Source organism: Dryobates pubescens, chromosome 20 (assembly GCF_014839835.1).
Source record: "Dryobates pubescens isolate bDryPub1 chromosome 20, bDryPub1.pri, whole genome shotgun sequence".
NCBI classification, from domain to species: domain Eukaryota; kingdom Metazoa; phylum Chordata; class Aves; order Piciformes; family Picidae; genus Dryobates; species Dryobates pubescens.
In genome coordinates, this window is record NC_071631.1 from 14,413,655 (window position 1) to 14,429,303 (window position 15,649).

At 60.5% G+C, this 15,649-nt stretch overlaps 2 protein-coding genes across 5 annotated transcripts in view; both read left to right on the forward strand.

Moving 5' to 3' along the window:
- The first annotated feature begins 1,057 nt into the window (after nt 1–1,057).
- TIMP2 (TIMP metallopeptidase inhibitor 2) lies at nt 1,058–11,255 on the forward strand. Its single transcript, XM_054170813.1, has 5 exons — nt 1,058–1,460; nt 8,748–8,848; nt 8,932–9,040; nt 9,313–9,437; nt 9,838–11,255. The coding sequence occupies exons 1-5, from the start codon at nt 1,334–1,336 to the stop codon at nt 10,036–10,038; spliced, it is 663 nt and encodes a 220-aa protein (XP_054026788.1). The 5' UTR covers nt 1,058–1,333; the 3' UTR covers nt 10,039–11,255.
- A 1,549-nt stretch (nt 11,256–12,804) lies between these two features.
- USP36 (ubiquitin specific peptidase 36) overlaps nt 12,805–15,649 on the forward strand; it is a 74,414-nt gene continuing 71,569 nt past the window's right edge. For 3 of the 4 annotated variants that reach the window (XM_054170384.1, XM_054170383.1, XM_054170386.1), the window contains exons 1-5: nt 12,805–12,891; nt 13,313–13,577; nt 13,657–13,878; nt 14,621–14,731; nt 15,009–15,111. In XM_054170384.1, the coding sequence (XP_054026359.1) occupies nt 12,889–12,891; nt 13,313–13,577; nt 13,657–13,878; nt 14,621–14,731; nt 15,009–15,111 (704 nt within the window). In that variant the 5' untranslated portion in view covers nt 12,805–12,888. Of the gene's footprint in view, nt 12,892–13,018; nt 13,110–13,312; nt 13,578–13,656; nt 13,879–14,620; nt 14,732–15,008; nt 15,112–15,649 lie in introns of those variants that run through there. The other variant, XM_054170385.1, reaches the window with a different exon arrangement.

The following is a 15,649-nucleotide window of genomic DNA, read 5'->3' on the forward strand; positions in this document are numbered from 1 at the left end:
GTGTGGTGTGGGTAGCAAGACCATCACCCACTGTGCTGTCACAAACAGGACTAGGCTACAGCATCCCTAGACCTGTGGTGCCCTCAGAGCAGCACAAGCACCCAGCAGCAGCCAGAGCCAGCAAGACTCCTGATGAGTGCTCCCAAAGCATCTGCAGAGCCTGTACCCTGTAGGAACCTGGAGCCCCATCCCCAGATTTTATCCAACATCCCAGCATTGATGCAGTCACCTCCCACGGGTTCCCTGCAGGCTCAAGCAGGGATTAGCCAGGGTTTGGCTGCCCACATTTCTGCCATTTCTTCTCATCCAGGAGGCCAAGCAGTTCTTGATGCCTCCCTCAAACGTGAGTAGCCACAGCAGGGCATCTCTCTGGCAGAAGGCTGGATCAGGAGCAGGTTTTGTGGCCACAGTGTTGGCTGTCCCTGCCAATGTGTGCCTGCAGTGCCCAGCTCAGCTGTGCTCAGAAGCTCCGTCCCTGCCCAGAGGCAGAACTGGGCTCCTTGCCTGCTTTGCCATGATGAAGGCACCACTGGAGAGATAGAGTGTGCTCATGCAGCCAGCTGGGCATTGTAGTACTGATGTGGTGAGACTGGCAGCACCCTGACACTCTTTATAACAAGGCCAAGGTGGGATTTTTGGTGATGCACTCCAGGGCTGACAGCCACTGACCAAGGGGAAGAAGCCAAGGGTCTGTGGGCATGTCACAGCGGTGCAGAACTCCCGGGTGAGTGCAGAAGGGATGAGATGAACTGGAGAAGCTGGACAGGGAGGAAATGCCTGGGCACAAACATAATCGCAGCCCTCCCCTCCTCCCGCCCTTCCCTGCTCCCCGTGGCGAGGGCCAGACGCCGGGACTGCGGGCTGGGGCCGAGTCCTGTGCGCGCTCTCGCCACCTTCCCCTGCCCGCTGCTGCCCGGCCCCAGTGGGGAGAAGGGGCGGCAGGACCTGGGATGTCGAGGCCAGCGGACAGTCAGGCTGCGCGGGGCAGGGCCCGGGGCGGGGGCGGCCGGTGCCCGCGGCGGGGGCCGGGCCGGGCCGGGGGAGGCGATCGCGGCGCGGAGCCGCATCCTGCGGAGGGGCGGGAGCAGCCGGGCTGGCCCCGCGCCATGCAGAGGAGGAGCAGCAAATCCCCGGAGCACGTTAAAAAGCGAGGCTGAGCGGCAGCCGGGGAAGGAAGAAAACACCTCCATAGAAGGCAGCGGAGGAACGGCCGCAGCAGCTCGCAGGGGCCGCGGCTGCCGGCCCCAAACTTTCCGCCGGCGGCTCGGCCGCGCCCGGCCGTGGATGCGGCTTTTTGGGCCGGGTCGCTAAAGCTGCAGCCCCCCGCAGCAAGATGCTCGCCGCGCTGCCCAGCCTGCTGGCCTGGCTGGCCGTGCTGCTGCTCGGCAGGGCCCGCCCGGCCGACGCCTGCAGCTGCTCGCCCATCCACCCGCAACAGGCCTTCTGCAACGCGGACGTAGGTGAGCGCCGCCCGCCGCCCTCGCGCTTTGTCCCCGCCGCGGGGCCCCGCAGCCCCGGCAGCAGCCCCGGCCGCAGCCCCGGCCCGGCCCGCGAGAACTTCCCGGCGGGCGAAGGGGCGGAAAGTTGGCGCGGAGCGGGCGGGCTCGACGGGCGGGCAGGGAGCGGGGCAGAGCCCGCCCGGGGCCCCGGCACCTGCCCGCACACCCGTGCGGATGTCCCGGTCGGCCCGGGGGTGTGGCGGCGGGAGTAGATGCGCGGCCGGGCGCGGTCCTTCCGTACGGGGTGTGTCTGTCTCTCCTCGCCGTCTCGGGGCAGAGGAACCCTCGGGGCCGTGCTCAGCATCGCTCCGGCCGATGCTCAGAGCCCACGGGGCCGGGCTGGGCTCCCGCTGCGCGGCCCCGGTGACACGGGTGAGACCGGCCTCTTCCAACTTTGATTAGACCGCGGTGGTACGTGGCAGCGCGGGGAGCTGCCGGCCTTGGGGAGGGCTCAGGGCCCTCTCAACACTGCCGTCTCTCGCACGGTACCGGCCTGAGCACGGAGGCAGCCCCAGTCCCGAAGAGCGGCCGCATCGGGCTCGGTCACCTCCCGTCTGCTCCTTATTTCCAGGCATTTCCTCTCCCCCGTCCCACTTTGTTCGGCTTGGATGCTGCTGAAAGGGAGGGCTTGGCAGAGCCGGGATCTAGATTCCTCTTTCTATGAATAATGCCCTTATTAAATTTTAACATATTAAACAAACAGGCCAGCCCCGGTTCCCGACGCTCCCCTTTCCCGGGGCTGTTCCCAGGCTCAGCTGGAGAGGTAACATTCCCAAACACTTAGGCAGCCCCAACCTCTGGATGGCCCTGCCCTGTGGCTCACTCGTGAGCCAGGCTGCTGCTGCTGGGTTTCCAGACTCCCTTCACCCCTTCCAGACCTTGCTCCCAGTGTTTCTCTGTCGTAAGGCCAACTCCCACCATGTCTGGCTGCTGCTCCATGTGCCCAGCTCTGTCCAGCCTTGCTGCTTGGCACAGCATGCTGCAAATCGTGTTGAGGACAGGGAGGTTCCTAGACAAAATGGAGCACTGAATTTTTGGGGCTGCTGCCTGAGCTGGTGTCACTGGGCTGCAGGATGCCCTGTGCTTGCTCCAGGAGTGGGTCTGTGCTTCCCATCACACTCCTGATGGAATCAGCTTTCCAGACTACTCATGACTCAGTGCCCGTCCTGGGGTGCTGGTTCAGCCATGACTCAGCTGCTGAGTCACCATCTGTCTCGGCATCTCTGGCTGGTTCAGCTGGCCCCTGGGTGGGCGCAGCATGGCTGGGCAGCAGTCTGCAGGTCAGGCTGTCCCACTGCCCTCAGCAGGTGCCTGTCTTGCAGGCACCCAGAGCTCATCCTGCTAAAGCAACCTCCTCCTGGCCTGTGCTGCCCACATTGCTGGCACCTTCTGGCTCCCAGCTCGAGTACCCTGTGCCACTCATCTGAACCAGTCTTGCCTTGTGTGAGCTCAGGTGGAGACTGTGCTGGGCTTGGGGGAGTGAGGTTCACCCCAGATATTGTCCCCAGCCTTCTCTTCCCATGCAACATGGATCCATCTCCTGCAGCACGTGGTCCCTGGCCCTTTTGCTGCTTCTTGTCTTCCCCCAGATACTCTCTAGAGCTGGAAGGCTTCTCAGTGAGCTCCTTGCCACAGGCACGCAGATCCCACAGAGAGCTGGAGGCACAGAGTGCTGCCAGGACCTTCCTCAGCAGCTGCAGATGGAGCAGCTCATGTCCAGACTGGGTCCTTGGTGAGATGTGGTGGTGGCTGATTCCTTGCAGAGCCTGGTGCATCTGGGGCTACTGATAAGCTCTCAGGCTCAGCCCTCAGTAAGGGGGAGCTGGGTGAGTACAGTGCAGGGTCCTGGCCCTGGGACTGAGTTCCCCACTCAATAGCATGAGGAGTGCCTCCCATATCCGTGTCTCCCCACAGCCTCTCTGCCTTTGCTTGTGCCCTTGCAGCCAGCTCTCCCCTGCAGCAGGGACGGAGCAACCAAAGCCCAGGGTTGCATTTCCAGATGGCACAGGGGGAGGTGGATGCGACTCAGCCTTGGATGTGAGGTGCCAGAGGAGCTGGGAGTTGTGTCACTGAAGCCGGTGACTTGGAACAAGTGACTTGGCTGGCCTGTTCTTGTGCTTCCTGGGCAGCAGTCTTCTGCAGGGCCCAAGGGCTCAGGGTTGCCCATCTGCCATTCCTCACTGTCATTGTGCCCAGGCAACAGAGGCTGGCAGCTGCTCTGTGTTGCTCTGCCAGGGTTGCTCTGCTGCCAGGTGGGGCCACGGCCAGGCTGGGGGCTGCAGCAGAAGACCTGGTTTGTGCCTGGTCCCCTCTGGAGCAGTGTGGAGGTGTGGGAGGTGGTGCTTATCTCTTCTAGGCATGGCTGTGAGTTTGGCTTTGAGTGGCAGCACCAGCTCCAGGAAGGGTAAATGGGAGAATGGACAGTGGGGGCTTGGTGTGCCACCTGGGACGGGGAGCAAGTCAGGTGCGTCCCTTGGCAGCATTGTGCCAATCTCAGTTGTCCCAGTGCTTGGTTCCTTGGGATGGGGTGCAGGCAGCATGGAGGCAGGGGAGGGAAAGTAGGGGCTGCTGGCATCTGGCAGGAACTAGTCAGAGGAGATGATTTGGAGAGAGCCCTGCTGAGAGCTGCCAGGGGGAGCACGGCTGCCCAGTGGGCTCTGCCAAGCCCAGGTGGGGCACAGAGCTGCCCGGTGCCTGGTGCCGGCGGTCGGAATCCTTCCCGAGCAGAGGGGCTGTGGGCTGACTGCTGGGGCCGCTGCTGATTGGGCTCCGTGCCGCTCCCGTCAGGCGGCCGGGATGACGCACACGGACACGGCAGCGGGGAACCCGCGCAGGCCGGCAGCCCAGCGGGGTCTGAGTGCCCAGGGGCACCGCTGGGCGGGCCCCCAGAGCGAGGTGAGCCCCGCTCCGCTGTGGGGCCGCTGTGCTCAGCTCTGCATCCCTCCAGCCTCCACATCCCCATACCATGGGGATGGGCATCCAGGCTGGCAGAGCTGGGTGGGCAGTACTGTCACTGGCAGCCATCCCCTTTGCTCAGCCGGCTGCCAGCAGCCCCAGAGAAGAGACCTTTCTGCCCTGGCCACTCAGCCTGGAAGTGCTTCCCGTGGTCTGTGGGCACCAGCACTTCCCAGGCAGCTGCAGGGTGCTGGTGGGGCTGTGCTGTGGTATCTGAGGTGGGATGGTGGAGGAAGGGACAGCGATTTGGCACATCCCTGGCCAGTCCCAGGCTGAGACTCCTTGTGCTGCCCCCCATCCTTGGGGTGCACACAGGCAGGCAGAGTGCATTCCAGCACCTCCCCTGAGCTGGGATGGGCGACTGCAGGATCCACCCTCGCTGCAGCTTCCCTTCTTGGCAGGTCTCACCAGGGCAGTTCACCCCTTCCAATCTCCCTTTTCTCCTTCCCCAGAATTTGGAGCTCCCACATCTCCTGCACGGTCTCACAGCATCTCCTCAGTGGCTGCTCATGGAGGTTCCTGCTGCAATGGCAACTGGAACACCCTGCTCAGCAGGCAGAAACACTGGGTGCTGCCCCTGAACTGGGGCAGCTGCATGGCAGGGCCAGAAAGGAGAGCATCCCACTGGGTGGCAAGCCCAGAGGGATATCACAATGGGTTTATGGCGCTGGGTGACTCTGCCTCCATGTTGGCTCCTGGAGCTGCACCACAGCCCCACTCTGTCCCAGTTGGATGGTCATTGCCCAGCTAGGCAGAGCAGGGCAGGGCCCCAGCGTGGAACCCTTCTTTACAGCACTGCTGCCTGATGTGTTGGGGGGATTGCTCTGCTGCAGGATGCTCTGGGCATCTCCATGTGCTTAGGATGGGAAGTCACCACTTCCTACCAGCTCCTCATGGACCCTCACTCATCTGCAGCTGGAGGGGAGATGTTCCTCTCCCTGCCTACCCTTGTGCTCATTCCTGTATTCCACCATGGGCAGCAAGGAGTGGTGTTTGGAGGCAGCTGGCAGTCATGGTCCATGCCAAGGCAGCTACAGCAAGGTATGGGGCAGGTTACTGGAAATGCTTGGAACTGGTCTCAGCTCTGAGGCCCCCCAAGGCAGCAGGTTTGAGGGGCAGCCCCCTCAGTGGGCAGAGTTTATTGAGCTGCACAGGCCTTGGCTGCCAGTATAGCCCTGCTCATGCAGCAGCTTTGGAGTTACAGGCCAGTGCAGGTGTTTCTCCCAGTGCTGGGGCAGGAAGAAGCCAGCTGGCAGCTTTGGCATGGGGGAGAATTCAACAGCCCAGCTGGGCACCTGGTGCACCAGCCCTAGTGCAGAGGGCAGTGAGGAGACCCACCGCCTCATAGGGCTCTGCTCCAGAGGGATCCAGGGTCCTCACTGTAGGGTAGCCACAGCTTGCAGCCCAGGGGTTGTCACCAGTGGGGCTCCCAGCAGTTGCCCCACAGTGCATCCTCTTGCCATGGGTTGTCTTGCCTGGGGAAGGATCCTTCCCAGCATTGCCCTGATCAGATTTGGTAATCAAGTTCTGTCATCTTGCTGGTGCCATGCACACTGGGAGCTGGGGGAGCTCAGCTCAGCTTCATGGTGTGTCCTGTGGCCGTCCAGGTCAATGGCAGGAGTGGTGGGTGACACAGCCACCCTTGGGCATTGGCATGTGTCAGGGGATCCAACTGCCAGTCTCTGAGTGTGCAAGGTGTTCTTCCATCCCTTGTCCTGCCTCTTCATCCCCGAGGTCTCAGCTGGGCTCCTCTCTGGGGCTCGCCCTCCCCGGGGCTCCGGTTGCTGGCTGGCGTGGAGCAGCTTGGCTGCGCTGCTGGGGTCTTGGCGGGGAAAGCGCAGCGCAGCCGTCCCCTCCACAAAGCCGCACTGTTCAGAACAAATCCGCCTAGAATTGGGCTGCATTTTTGTCAAGTGATTCATCAGCACGTGAATGGAAAAGGCTGGAGCCCACTGAACCAGTAACCATTCCCCCACGCCTGCAGCCACAGGGCTGGAGCTGGCGCATGGCTCTCCAGCCTGGCTGCACCCAAGTTACGCCGAAGCGAAGGGCCTGGCACGTGGGAGGATGCAGCAGCCACTGGGCTGGGCAGCGGTGACCCAGGCATGTTGCTGTCAGAGGAGTGGGCACAGGCACTGGCAGCAGGCAGGGGTCGAGGCTGTTCATGCCAAGCAGAGTCCTCCAGCTTGGGTCAGGGACAGGGGTCTGCACCCAGTGCCCAGTGAGGATGCTGGGAATTCCTACATGGCCGAGATGCTGCCTGTGCTGCCAGTGTGCTGGAGCAGCCTGGCCCAGCTCCAAGGCAGGGTGGCATGGCTTGGAAAGCCCTTGATGCAGCCCTGGTACAGGTGAGCATTGCATCCACATACCCTGCACTGAGTTTGTGTGCATTGACCAGGAGCAGCTGTTTTGGGGAGTCTTTTTCCAGGGCCCTGCTTGTGCTGGTGGCCACCATCTCCTTCCTGGAGTAAACTCAGTTGATACTTCCCAGTTACTCACATGAGGCTGTGCCACTCTGACCTTCAGCTTAAATAGCCCATCTGTGTGCCTGCATGCCCCATGGTATTTATAGAGCATGGTCAGATTCCCTCTCCTTGCTGTGCCAGGCTGGTGTCCCTGTATGTCCCTGGCTGCTCCCACCCCAGCACCTCTTGATGGGTGACTTGAGCTGGATCCCCAGCTTGGCTGGCACTTGTACTCCTGCTGCCCCAGCCAAAGTGCGGCTCTCTGTTCCCTACCCCCACAACATGGCCAAAAAACAAAGGGTTGGCAGAACACTGGGGTGCCCCTGAGGGACAAGGGATGACTACACCCCTAGCAGCAGAGAAAGGAGCCCTGCAAGCTCTTGGCCTGCAGTCAGAACTCCTCCTCAACTGTGAGGGTGCTGAGCAGGAACTGCAGCTTTGGGGCTGCCACTGTGCTGCCAGTGTCCTTAGGGCTGACTGGGAGTTTGCAAGTTGCAGGTCTTGGTGCAGGGACCCAGGCCCTGCACAGCACAGCACCAAACCAGCCATCATGTCCTGAGCTGGTGAGTAAGGGTGAGCTGGCTGCCTGCTGCCTGCCTGCCCCGGGTGCCTGCTGGGTCACTGCCACGTGCCGAACGCTCACATGCCAGTTTGTGTGTCCCTAGGCTGTGCTGGCAGCATGACCACAGGGACCCTCCTACAGCAGAGCTGGCCTCATGTCACTGACCCTGAGCTCCAGGGTGCCACAGCCTCAACATCCCTGGGGCACCTGACCTTGTGCCTTAGCACTGACCATTGGGACCACCCTGGGGCTGTGCAGAGCCCAAAGGGCCTTTGCCTTCAACCAAGCTGCTCAGGGCTGCTGGCTGGAAGCTCACTGCCTCCCCTCACCTGGCCATGTTTTCTCGCTGCCCTAGCCCTCAGCATCCCTGGGTTATATTTGCAGGCAGGAAGGACAGGAGGTGACATTCCACAGCCCCCTGCTCTGAGCAGATGTCGTTCCTGCACCTGCACAGTATCTGAGCTCTGGCAAGGAGTCAGCAGCCAGAGCATCACCCCATGGCAGCTGGGACCCCCTCCATCATGGCATGGGGACCCTGTGCTCCAGCTGTGGGTTACAAAGGCAGCCTGGTCTTGGGACTACTCCACCAGTGTGGAGGTGCAGAGGGGCTGACAGGGGCCTCGTGGGACTGAGGATGCTGGCACAAGCTGCCTGTGCTTGCACTTGGTGGGCAGCACTAGGACCTGTGCTGTCTGTGTGGCAAGTGGACAGGATGGATTCTAGCCACCTCCCTCTGCACCCGAAGGTGACCTCCAAATAGCTCCCTCTGCCCTTTTCTCCTCCAGCCTGGCCAGGCCACACAGGCATTTGGCTGGGACTCTTGCCAGACACTGGATTAATTAGTGACAGTGGGACAAATACTCCAGTGCTCTCAGGATGCTGCTGGCAGGTTTTAGCTGTGCCAGTGCCATCTGGGTGACAGGCACCAGCCTGGACAGGGTCAGCCTGCACCCACAAATCCAGCACTGGCCAAGGGCAGCTGGTCCTGCGTGGCTGGCAGTGGTGGGACCAGGCGATCCTGGGGTGACCTTTCCTTATCCACCACGAGGGTGCTGCTGCAACACTGCTTGTCACCGTGCTGCACGTGGCAGATCCCTGTCCTTTTGGGCACAGCGTGTGACAGCCAGCTCTGCTGGCAGCTGGGTGCCTGTGGGGAGGACAGTGAGGTTCCCTGCGGGCAGCCAGCCCCTGTGAGAGAGCTGAGTGGGACCACCCCACCCCTCTAGCTCCTGAGCACCCCTGGTGATTTACCACTTCTTGTTGCAGTGATCCGAGCAAAAGCTGTCTCTGCGAAAGAGGTGGATTCAGGGAACGACATATACGGGAACCCCATCAAACGAATCCAGTATGAAATCAAGCAGATCAAGGTAATGGGGCACAGCAGGGCAGGAGGCTGGCAGGAATGGGGCAGCCTCCATGCCAGCTGCTCAGTCCTGCTCCTTCTCCCTAGATGTTTAAAGGCCCTGACCAGGACATAGAATTCATCTACACGGCTCCATCCACTGCCGTGTGCGGCCGGCTGCTGGACACCGGCGGGAAGAAGGAGTATCTCATTGCAGGTGGGTGCTGTGAGGGAGGGCTCTTGGCAGGGGATGCTGGCAGTGCTGGCTCTGCTGCCTCACCTGTCTCCCTGCCTGTGATGTGTGCTTGCTCCTCTGTCTGTGTCTTGTGGCAGCCCAGGGCTGTGGCAGGGGCAGCTGGGGACAAGCCTCTGCTCCCTGAGGACAGTGCATGGATGGTGGAGCTGGACTGATCCTCAGGCACCTCAAGTCAATGTCAGGTCCTGGGGCACTGGAGTGGACTCTGAGTGATCTCTCTTCCCTCTTTCCAGGCAAGTCTGAGGGCAATGGGAAGATGCATATCACGCTCTGTGACTTGGTCTCCACCTGGGACTCGCTGAGCCCAACCCAGAAGAAGAGCCTAAATCAGCGGTACCAGATGGGCTGCGAGTGCAAGGTGAGTGGACAGGCTGCCCACGTCAGTGGGGTCTGCAGCTCCAAGGCAGGCATGGGCTCCACAGTGAGATGCTCTTACTTCTCCTTCCAGGCTGATGCTGTGCAGGGTGCACACCATGCAGCCAGGGATGTGGGAAGGGTGTCTGAGCCTGGGACCTGAGGCCAGCTCTGGGACCCATACATAGGGGTTCCATCGCTCCCCTCTCATCCGGGTCACATCCCCACCATATACTGCAGGGAGGGGCAGCCTGGCACCCCCTCACTCCAGAGCTGAAGGGATGGGTGAAGCAGAGCCACGAAGGCAGGAGAAGGCAGCCCTGCTCTGTGCTGCTTCCTCCTGCCCCACTTCCACTGCAGTGTGCCCACCTCGGGGGTGCTCAAGGATGGTCTCTTATGTGCAGATCTCGCGCTGCCTCTCCATCCCCTGCTTCGTCTCCTCCTCGGACGAGTGTCTCTGGACAGACTGGGCGATGGAGAAGAACAACGTGGATGGGCGGCAGGCGAAGCACTATGCCTGCATCAAGAGGAGCGATGGCTCGTGCGCCTGGTACCGTGGCATGGCCCCCCCCAAGCAAGAGTTTCTCGACATCGAGGACCCCTAAGCCAAACGAGCGCATTCCAGTAGCCAGTAGAAAAAAAGACAAAAAAAGAAAAAAAAAGGAAAAAAAAAGAGGAAAAAAAAAAAAAGAAGAAAAAAATAGCCCAAACCTGGGAGATGTTAGACTGGGTCCACGCTGATATCAGTTCCTAGAGACAGCATGAAAATCCGCTCAGCTGTGGCGGGGGGAGGGTCCCCTGGGCTGTGGTGGCTGCCGTGCATGGCAAGCTGTGGCTTTGTGCCAGGGCTGAGCCGGGCGTGGGAAGGTGTGGGAGCTGCAGCCCCTCCCAGCTGCATTCAGCCCTGGCAGCTGTGAAAGAGTAGAACCCTTGGGAGTGGTGGGAGCTGCCCCGTCCACATAGCAGGTCTACCGGTGCCCTCACCATGGGGGACCTACCCCAGCAGTTCTTGCCATGCAGTTCTCCCCACTGCAGTGTCCTTGGGACCCCCTTGTCCCCCCCTCCCCACCCCACTGCCTGTCCCTCCCTTCGGGGGTGCAGGAAGGGTACAATCTCCAGGCAGGGGCTCTAGGGGGCTTTACTATGTGGCAGAGCCTTTGGCCATGTGTGAGGGTCTATGGAACCTTTACAGGGCTGGGCCGCTTCTGCACCTGAAAAGCCAGAAGGGGGTACATTAGCATGCATGCTCCTGGGCACTGCTACCCCTCTTGCCACACACTCCTCTTCCCATGGGGACACAGAGGTGAGTGCAGGGTTCACCACTATTCCCAGCATCATAGTGAGGTCTATTTTAGCTTCACTCTCCTGCGTAGGTGGGGAGCTGCTGCCAGACCTCGCTGCAGCCGTTGCCAATGGACAGGCCCAGATCGACTCCCCCACCCTTGCAGGCGGGCAGCAGGGTTGGGCAGGAAGCTCCCCCTCAGCTGGGCACAGGCACTATGAGCTCTGGCAGTTCAGGCAAAGGATGTTCATCATCGCCTTGTGCAGGTGTTGGACGAGCTGTGCCATGGCCTTTGGCACTGCTGCAGTGTTTTGGCCAGGTGCACTCTCTCCTCTGTGACAGCAGGGACAGAGCCTGGCATCTGGCTGGGCACAGGTGGCAGAACAGCCACAGGAACACTCATTCCCTTCAGTGAACCCTCCACACACCTCAGGCCCCACTTTCTCTGAGCCATTCCCATATCGCAGCAGCACTGGTGCGTGCCATGGAGCTGCCCATCCACGATGCAGGCCCTGGCACACGTGCCCAAGGCCCCCCCTTCCCACAACTTTGGGAGTGTGCCAGGAAATCATCCCCCCACATCCCTGCTCCGGGGGCGTTTTCATGCTGTGTGTTCCTGTAAGGTTTAAGGAGTCCTACTGGACCAGTCTGGGCAATTTCAACATATTAAAGAGAAAAATTCAGAAGAAAGGAGAAAGAAAAAGAAAAAAACAACAACAAAACAAACAACAACAACAAAAAAAAAAGAAAGAAAGAAACCCAACCTCTAATCAATGCCATATACGGCTCCCGTTCGCTTACTGTATGGTTATATCATATGTGCCGTTTGCTCCTGTCTCTGCTGGTAGTCTGTCTCTGAGTTCAATATTGCCACTTGTTTTGCCACCGGCTCTATGTCCCTGTGCTCTAATTTCAGTCTCTCCTTGTCAGGTGCTGGAGTTGCACCGGTTCTGGGCGGGGTGTGGGAGGTTGGGTTTGCACTGGGGGCTCCAGGGCAGGGGAAGAGCAGCAGCAGGGGATGCTTATCCAGTGTGGGTGGTGCTTCCCCGGTTCATAGAATGGCTTGAGGATCTTTAAGGTCCCTTTCAATTCTAGTTCCAACCCCTCTGCCAATGGCAGGGTACTTTCCACTAGACCAGGTTGTTCGAAGTCTTATCCAGCCTGGTCTTCATCACTTTCAGGGATGAGGCATCCACAGCTTCTGTGGGCAATCTGTTCCAGTATCTCACCACCCTCATAGTAAAAGACTTCGTCCTGTTGTCCAGTCTAAATCTACCTGCTCTAGTTTATCAACAGATGCTTATAAACAGTCCCTGTCCATCTTTCCTGTAGTCCCTCTTCAGGTACTGCTCTAAGGTCTCCCTAAAGCTTTCTCCAAGCTGAAACAGACCAAATTCCCTCAATCTGTCCTTCTAGGGGAGGTGCTTTAGCCCTCTGATCATGTTCGTGGCCCTCTCCCAACAGATCCATGTCCTTCCTGTGCTGGGGGCTCCAGAGCTGGACACAGTACTCAAGGCAGGGGTCTCATAAGAGTAAAGTAGAGGGGCAGAATCACCTCCCTTGATCTGCTGGGCACATTTGATGCATCCCAGGACATGGTTTGGGTTTTGGGCTTGTGCTAAGCGCCTCATCAACCAGCATTCCCAAGTCCTTCTCTGCAGGCTGGTTCCTCCCAGACGATCCCCGGTCTCTACCGGTCCCTCCCAATCCACCCTCAGTCCTCACTAGTTCATGCCAGTACCTCTCGTGTTCCCCCACCCCGGTTGCCAGCGCCCTTAGGAGGACAGGAGGGCTCCCCTCTGGCTATTAACTGAGCCCCCAGGGACAGAGGGGAACGTGCACAGCAGCGCCAGAAGGTTGATAGCGGATTATTGCCAACCGCCCCCACGCCTGCTCCGTGTCTAACGGGACAGGGGCACGGACAGGGCCGAGCCGCGGGGCCGCACGCCAGCGCACAGGACACGTCACAGCTCGGGCTTGCCCCGACCCTCCCGCGCAGCCAATCCGCGGGCATGGCTCCGCCCTTGAGGCGCGTAGGGAGCGGGGCGACACCTCGGGGGCGGGGCGGGGCGATGCCCCGCCCCGGAGCCCGGGCCGGAAGCGACTGGTACCGGCGGCGGGCGGCGCCTCTGCACGGCGGTTGCACGTGTGCGCGGCGGCGGAGGAGGCCCGGATGGTGAGTGCGGACGGGATCGGCTAGGCCAGGACATGCCGGACTAGGCTAGGTTAGGCTGGGCCAGGCTGGGCCGGGCCGGGTAGCGCCGTGGGGTTTGCGCTCCTCACCGCTCTCCGCTGCCCTGTCCGCAGGATCGGCTGTGGCGAAGCGCCGGTACCGGGAGAGCCCCACGTGGCAGCGGGCGGGCGGGCTGAGGGAGCGCGGCGGCGCCGTTCAAGGTCGCGGGCAGGAGGGCGCGGTGCATTGTGAGTTGCGGTGCCCGTAACGGTGGCAGGCGGGCGTCCGCTGAGGCCTCTCCGGGGCGCGCGACGGCGGAGCCGGGCCTGCGGCTGGTCTAGGCCCCGGTCTGTTGCCCTGGTAACGCGGCCCCGCGGTAGGCCGGAACGGCGCCCCCACTTAACCGGCCTTTCCCTCCCCGCAGCCGGGGCCGCCGACCGCCGCCATGCCGATCGTAGAGAAGCTGAGGGAGGCGCTGAAGCCGGGCCGGCCGGAGACGGGAGAGGCTGGGGAGCTGGGCCGGTTGCTGGCTGCCTCCGCCAAGAAGGTGCTGCTGCAGAAGATCGAGTTCGAGCCCGCCAGCCACGGCTTCTCCTGTGAGCTCCAACAGCTCCGTGGCAAGTATGTGCTGCTCAACCCCCGGTCCGAGGCTGCCGGCCACCATCGTGTCCCCGTGGAGGAGCCACCTGGTAAGCAGGGTATGCAGCGAGGCAGAGAGGGGCCCGCCCGTGTACCGCACCCCTCGGCTCACCACGTCTCTTCCCATAGGTAGTGACCATGCTGCGAGAGGACGGGGGGATGGGGTCCCTGCTCCCCAGAAGGTGCTTTTCCCCGTGGAGCGTCTCTCAATGAAGTGGGAGCGGATCTACCGGGTCGGTGCTGGCTTGCACAACCTGGGGAACACCTGCTTCCTCAACTCCACGGTGCAGTGCCTCACCTACACACCACCACTTGCCAACTACCTGCTGTCCAAGGAGCACAGCCGCAGCTGTGAGTGAGGAGCCCCAGTTCAGCAAGTAGAAGGGCTGGGGGGACTGTGCTGGTGGGGAAGAGAAGCTCCTGTCTGTCCTGCTCCTGGTGCTGCACTCAGCACCTCTACATAAGGCTCTGGCAAGGGACATGTGGGTGTCAGGATGTACCTCCTCTGCTCCCTCCTGCCCATTTCTCCATCAAGAGGTTGTTCCTGCATCCAGATCACTTTTCCTGGATGTAGCAGTGTTCCTGAGCTCTGCAGCCCTGAATCTGGGGAGGCTTTATTGCTGCTGGGCACAGTCTGGACTAAGATGGGTTCAGCAGGGTCTAGTGGCTGAGCTGAGAGTTCCAGACAGCCCCTGCCTGTGTGGACTACATGAGTGTAAGGTAGGAGGCTGTGCAGTCAGCGAGTGGCTTTGAAAGGGAGTCTGGTGGGCACTTCCCCAATCTAAGACCAAGGGAAGCACTTAAGGCTTTGCTGCCCTTCAGGGCCAGCCCGTGGACTTCTCCAGGGGGTACCTGTGACCTGTTTTCCATCCACATGGATGCTGTCTCCTTTGGGGGCATTGCAGTGACTGTCACAACTGTGGTGGTGTGTGCTGGTCCCTGTATACCTGGGGTGTCCTAGAGCTGTACTGGAGCACAGAGCTTGTAGGTAACACTGAGCATGGCTGAGCTGTGTGGGGCCTGAGCTCTTCTGTCCTCTCTGCTGCCTGCATCTCTCCTTGGTTTGTCCCTGACATACTGTCTTCTGCTGCAGGTCACCATGGAGGCTTTTGCATGATGTGTATTATGCAGAACCACACGATCCAGGCTTTTGCCAACAGCGGAAATGCGATAAAGCCTTTGTCCTTCATCCGAGACCTCAAGAGTAAGGATGGCAGCCCTGCCCTCCAGTAGCCATGCAGGAGAGTGGTGACTAATGCAGAAGCAGAACCTTTGAGATCTGGGCAGGTCTTGGCAGATGGCTTTTGTGAGATGACTCACTGAGCTGTTGGGGTCTGGTGACTTTATGGGCTGCAGCCAACATGAGTCTGATACCTGGTTTGGGTTGAGGGGGGTCAAACTCTGAAGTCCCTGCCCCAAGGGAGAGTAGGGCCTGCATCTGTTGCAGCACGTGCTGGGGCTGAATTCTCCCTCTATTGCAGAGATTGCCCACAACATCCACTTTGGGAGGCAGGAGGATGCTCATGAGTTTCTGCGTTACACCATCGATGCCATGCAGAAGGCCTGCTTGAATGGCTGTACCAGGTGTGTGGAACCTCTGATAACTCATTGCTGTTCTTCTCCACTGTCCCCCACTGGTACCCAGAACAAGGGGACACAGTCTCAAGCTGTGCCAGGGGAGGTTTAGACTCGAGGTGAGGAGAAAGTTCTTCACTGAGTGAGTCGTTCGTCATTGGAATGTGCTGCCCAGGGAGGTGGTGGAGTCGCCGTCCCTGGAGGTGTTCAAGGGGAGATTGGACGTGGCACTTGGTGCCGTGGTCTAGTTGTGAGGTCTGTTGGAACAGGTTGGACTTGATGATCCTTGGGGTCTCTTCCAACCTTAGTTACTGTGATACTGTGATACTGTGTGATACCCTGTGCCCACAGAGCAGGGCTGTGCGGTGAATGTGTCCCCCACAGGTCACACTCAGAGGGTGGTACTGACTCCAGGGGCCTCAAGTGGATGGCCCAGCTCTCATTCCCCTTTTCTGATACAGCTCTGGGCTGTTTTCTGCCTTCTGCCTTCTGATTCCTCTGCCCTAGCATAGTTGTGGTCCTATCCCCAGATCCTGAGGCCGCTCTG